This window comes from Triticum aestivum, chromosome 2D, assembly GCF_018294505.1.
Source record: "Triticum aestivum cultivar Chinese Spring chromosome 2D, IWGSC CS RefSeq v2.1, whole genome shotgun sequence".
NCBI classification, from domain to species: Eukaryota; Viridiplantae; Streptophyta; class Magnoliopsida; order Poales; family Poaceae; genus Triticum; species Triticum aestivum.
The window spans coordinates 591,017,010-591,022,265 of record NC_057799.1 but is presented as its reverse complement, the minus strand read 5'-3'; the positions used below and the strand labels follow the sequence as shown (position 1 = coordinate 591,022,265).

General features: G+C 51.2%; 1 protein-coding gene across 1 annotated transcript; it reads right to left on the bottom strand.

The window, feature by feature from the left end:
• Positions 1-1,055: 1,055 nt before the first annotated feature.
• Positions 1,056-4,200, bottom strand: LOC123050215 (uncharacterized). The gene is made up of 8 exons (XM_044473040.1): positions 3,854-4,200; positions 2,753-3,375; positions 2,453-2,663; positions 2,299-2,375; positions 2,116-2,170; positions 1,921-1,981; positions 1,692-1,761; positions 1,056-1,545 (listed from the first exon to the last, which is right to left on the bottom strand). The coding sequence occupies exons 1-8, from the start codon at positions 3,861-3,863 to the stop codon at positions 1,294-1,296; spliced, it is 1,359 nt and encodes a 452-aa protein (XP_044328975.1). The 5' UTR covers positions 3,864-4,200; the 3' UTR covers positions 1,056-1,293.
• Positions 4,201-5,256: the final 1,056 nt, after the last annotated feature.

The following is a 5,256-nucleotide window of genomic DNA, read 5'->3' as shown; positions in this document are numbered from 1 at the left end:
GGGCGGAATTCAACATCAACGTGCCGAAGGAGTCGCTGCAGCTCTGCAGGGCCGCAACTATATTTAAAGCGGGGAATGGAAAGGAAACATTCTTTTGGGAAGATGGATGGCTGCAAGGACAAAGAATACAAGAGATAGCTCCGAACCTCTATGGCAGAGTGCGAAATAGGATACAGACTACACAGACTGTGCACTAGGCACTAAGCGAGGGCAGTTGGGCACGTGACATTGGACCTGAGCTCACACCGGCCTTGATACAAGAATACCCGGACCTCTAGACAGCTGTTGCTAGGGAAACGCTACATGATGATTTGCAAGACTCAGTTGCATGGGCTTGGGAGACGAACGGTTGCTTCTCGGCCAAATCAGCTTACGTGGCCTAGTTCTGGAGCCGAGAGGTCATTCCCACCATGTTTACGTGGGAGTCCAGTGCCCCCTGCAATGTCACTTCTTCGCTTGGCTTGCTCTGAAATAGATGTTGGACGTCCGACCGCCTGGCTCGAAGGGGACTGGATCACTAGGACGCGTGCCCTTTCGACCAGGAAGAGGAAACAATTAACCACCTATTACTTGGTTGTGTGTTCACACGACATGTATGGACGGTCGTATGCCAGGCTCTGGGCAAGCGGGACTGGATACCTTCGAGGGCCGATGGACTCCAAGAGTGGTGCCAAAGCAAGACTAGCACCAGACATGGCGGGAAGGACATCGGGGCTATTCTCATCCTTGTACTATGGGAAGCGTGGAAACACCGAAACACAATTGTATTTGATGGGATAGCACCATCGGTAAACCATGTAATCGTTAGGATAGAAGGGGAATGGCCGACATGGAAACAAGCCGTACTAATCAAAGGGGATGTAACCTCCTTCCTAGGAGCGTTGACAACGCGGGTTGCGAAGAGGAGTTAGACGAATATTGTTGTAGGTCCAAGTGGAGTTGGATCCATATAACATAAAACATGTAACACCAACGCGGAGGGACTCGTGCGTATTTGAGAAAAAAAATGAGAAATGTAACATTCCATGAACTCGTGAGAAATTTCGATGAACTCATGAAAAATAGATGGAGACACTTCTCTAGCTTCTCAGCTAGAATGATGCCCCTTTTTATCTCTCGAAAATAAGCAAGACCCTGACCTCTGCATCGATCAATGCACACAGCCATCGTTGTTATAGACATCGAAACCTACAACATCACCACCGTAAGAAAGAAAAAAAAGAAAGAGAAAACTAGTAACAAACAACATTTGCCGAATCAAAGGCCTAGGTCACTACAGAGCATCCGCAGTTTTTACAAGGCTAAGTCGTCGTCATAGCTGCCGCTGGCGACGGAGATTATCTGCACCTCGTCGTCATCGTCGATGACATCGACGAACACGGCGTCCTCCTCTTGATCGCTCGGCGTCTCCGCCGCGGCCGGGAAGAGGACGACGTCCGGGCCCGCGGCCGGCGCGGTGTTGCCGCTGGCCTTGAGCTGGTCCTCGAACATCTTCTGCAGCCTCTTGCCCTGCTCCTCGATCCTCACCTGCAGCTTCCGCTGTATCTGCCGACGCAACACCAAAAGGAGCAACCAAGTTAGACAAATCACATATACTTTTCACTGACAAACACTATACATCAGGGCCTAGCTAGACTAGAGCCTAATTTTCTCTTTGGTACTATATGTATATGGCAACTTGGCAAGCACACCTCGAGCTGCTCGTGGAGGCGGCGCTGCACGTCGAGCTGGACGCGGAGTGCTTCCGTGATGTGCATCCCACTGCACAAAGAATCGGCATCGTCGTCGTCAGCAGTACTCAGCGGCAATATATGTACTGCTAGTGTGTGTATGTTATGCATGACACATCAGGAGCATGCACATGGGTTCCGCTAAGACGGAGGGGAAAAAGCTAGTAGAGATTAGCAGAAAGAAAGATACGTTTTGGGGTCCAGTTCATGCTGGGTGTCGCTTCCGGCGGCCCTCTTCTCGTGCTGCCTCCCTGCGATTCGGCAACAGACATGGATGGATGAGTCACCAGTGAGCACAGGTGTCGCTGCCCGGTAGGATGCATGCATGCTTGGAGGCTGTTGGCAACAAACGAACGGCGACGTGCATGATCGGTAGATGAATTACCTTCCGACGACGACGATGAAGATGGTGCCGGCATGTACTTGGCCATCCGGTATTTCTGTGGTCGACAGACGGAGAAGAAGATTAACTACTGTGACTTGGATCGAAATAAAACTTCCTACTAGCTATCAACAGGAGTAACAAGTTGGGAATTATTACTGCATGGACACAAGCCAGTCGTTGTACCTGGAGGTGGCTCTTGATGTGGTAGATGGTGAGGCCGTCCGAGTTCATCAGCTTCAGGATCCCCTTCGGAGTCGCCCCTGCAACGAGGAATTTATTAGTGAACAAGACAAGAATCAACAAGCATAGTTGTTTTCGGATCAAGAACAGTACGCACTGTCCGCGCCGCCGAGCTTGCTCACGCAGTCCACGAACCGCTCGTGCAGCTCCGGCGTCCACCGGATCCGCGTCTTGCTCGGCGGAGGCGCTGACACGCTGCCGGTGCCGGTGGAGGTCGCTGGCGCGCCGGCGCTGCTCCTGGCGGACAGGTGGCTCTCCATCTGGCTCAGCAGGCTGCTGCTGCTGCTCGGCGCCTCCATCGACGGGACCTTCAGAGATTTCGGATGGAACGTCAGTCACCATCAAGAGAGCTTGTCTATCCATCCATGGCTGCCTGCGTGTGCTGTAGCTCACTTACATGGGGTGAGAACGAGTGCGGTTGGATGGTCGGAGGGTTGCCGAACAGGTTATGGTGCGCGCTCTCTTGCTCCTGCGCTGGCGGCAGTGGCAGTGGCAGCTCGAGCTCCACCGGGTCCCGCCGCTGCTGCGGCTGCACGTAGTACGTCCTCACTGACGGCGACCGGTCCGCGCGGAGCATCACCGGCTCGAGCTCGTGCGACATGTACATGTCGCCGCTCTCCGGCCGCGTCCTGGCCGGCACCGCTGGCATCATCGTTGCCGCCGGCGGGAGCATCCCGAGGGGAGCGCCGTCGAACTGCCCGATGCCGAGCAGGTGCTCGGCCGCGTAGAACGCCGCCGTGCTGGAGCCGACGCATCTCTGCGCGAACGCCGCCGACCTCTGCGGCGGCGCGTAGTACTCCTGGCGCGCCCACCCGGCGGCGGCGTCGCGGTGCTGCGGCTGCTGCTGCTGTTGAAACCCGGCGCTCATGAACAGTTCCTGGTGCGACGTCGGGAGCCCGGTGGAGGACGCGGAAAGCTGCCTCGCCTCGGAGCTCGGGTTGCACAGCGGCATCATCCCGTCGCAGTAGCGGTCGTGCAGCCTAATCTTCTTGGCCTGATTCTTCGAAGTTGGAGTGTTAACTGAACAAACACAATCAATACCAAAAACAGCACCATTAATCCATGGCCTAATTTCACCACGAGCTTAACAGCTCAGGATTGCGCATACAACATGCATGCACGATGCCTCGAACATTATGCGATGTCGACCTGAAAACATCAAGACTTGTTTCGCGAAGACGAGATTTGGAGTGGGGAAGGAAGATTATCGCGGCCGCGGGCGCTTAAATATGGCGCTAGCTGCCGCAACAAGTGCAAGCTAGGTTCGACCGGAATCGATGCACAGCAGCATAGGCATAGCACCACCGGCCTAGATGCCCCGAAGGCGTGGCACGCAACACGACGGGAATAATTCGCCGACGGGCACACCCAAAATCTCCGGAATCGCCAACGTCCCAGCCGTCGCCGCCGCCGCGGACGACGACGATCGATCGAGGAGCGAGCAGCCCGAGAAAGGAATGAAGCAATGCAAGTTGGAACAAGGGAATAGTTTCCTTACCCGTACGCATATGGTCACCAGCTAATTGCAATTTGAGCACATATTCACACCGCCACGAGCCATGGAAACTTCCTCCTGCAAGCTAAAAACTATCTATCTACCCCTCTCTCTATATACGAAAATATATGTCCAAGTTCACGGTGTATCCGGGGGAAGGATTGGAATCTGGAGGAGAATTGGGAAGGAGGAGTGGGTGCGGAGGTGGCTCCTTTTTCTCATCCCAAATGGAATATGATGAGCTAGCTGCTCTCTCGGTGGGGGGTTCCTAACGGGGGCAACCCTGACAGGAATATAAAGATGCAAAGAGGGAGAGATATGTATTGCGGTGTGGCATGCCAGACAAGGGAGTAGGGGACAATTGGCCACTTTGGAGGTTTCGCCCTCCCCACATTCCATCTCTCCTTGCATTGCTAGCTTTGGCCCTCCCCTCACGGTCTCCACACATCAGCGTCTATCTCATCCATCCACCTCCAAATTTCCCTATGTTGAACCCTTCTTAGTGCTGCTTTTGCCTTTTGAAATCCCAACAAGGGACGAATGGACAGCAAGACTAGGAACCTTTTCTTGGATGTGATGTGCACCCGTGTCGTACGCATCTGAATCATACATGTAAATTACGAGAGCCGCGCGATATATTGAAAGGGACATAATTATTACGCACCGAAATAATTAACAGGGCGAATCGCGTAGCCAAAACTACATGTGTTTTGTTCTTACTGATGCGGTGAGATCGATCGACCCATGCTTTCGTCTCCTTCATTCCAGTCACCGTCGAAGAAGACGCCTTTTTTGTTTCTCATTTGGTTTACTGTAGTAGCCTTTAGGAAACATACTATAGCTAATTGGACACCACATACTTAAGTGATGCTTGATTCTAGTTGGTCCAAAATATCTTTATCGTACAAGAGTGTAAAATCTTGCCGGCATAGCTGTACAAGCATAGTGCATATCTAGAAGTTTGGCATAGTAGAGTGCAATTTGCTCCTAGGCTCCAGGGGGTCCAATATTAAAATATCAAAATGTTTTAAAAGGAAAAAAAAACATATGATATTTTCCCCTTTCAACACATACATATAGACGTTTACGCCTCTGTAAAGTTTTATTAAAAAAATACATTAATTTTTAACCTGCACAAAAAACAATTTTATGGATCCATAATAGTAAATAGTAAATCTGTTTGTGGTCCACATAATTTTGTTTTTTTGCATAGCCCACAACTTAAAATATACACTCATTCAAAATTGTATGTGCATATTCATGTTTGTATATGCATCTATTTTTCAGATTTTTAAGGTTCCAAAATGAACATTCGTGGAGTTCTATGTGTTGTCATGAAGTAACATGGACATATATGGAGTTTTCATGCTCAAAATAAACACATACCAACTGTGCACTTTCCAAAC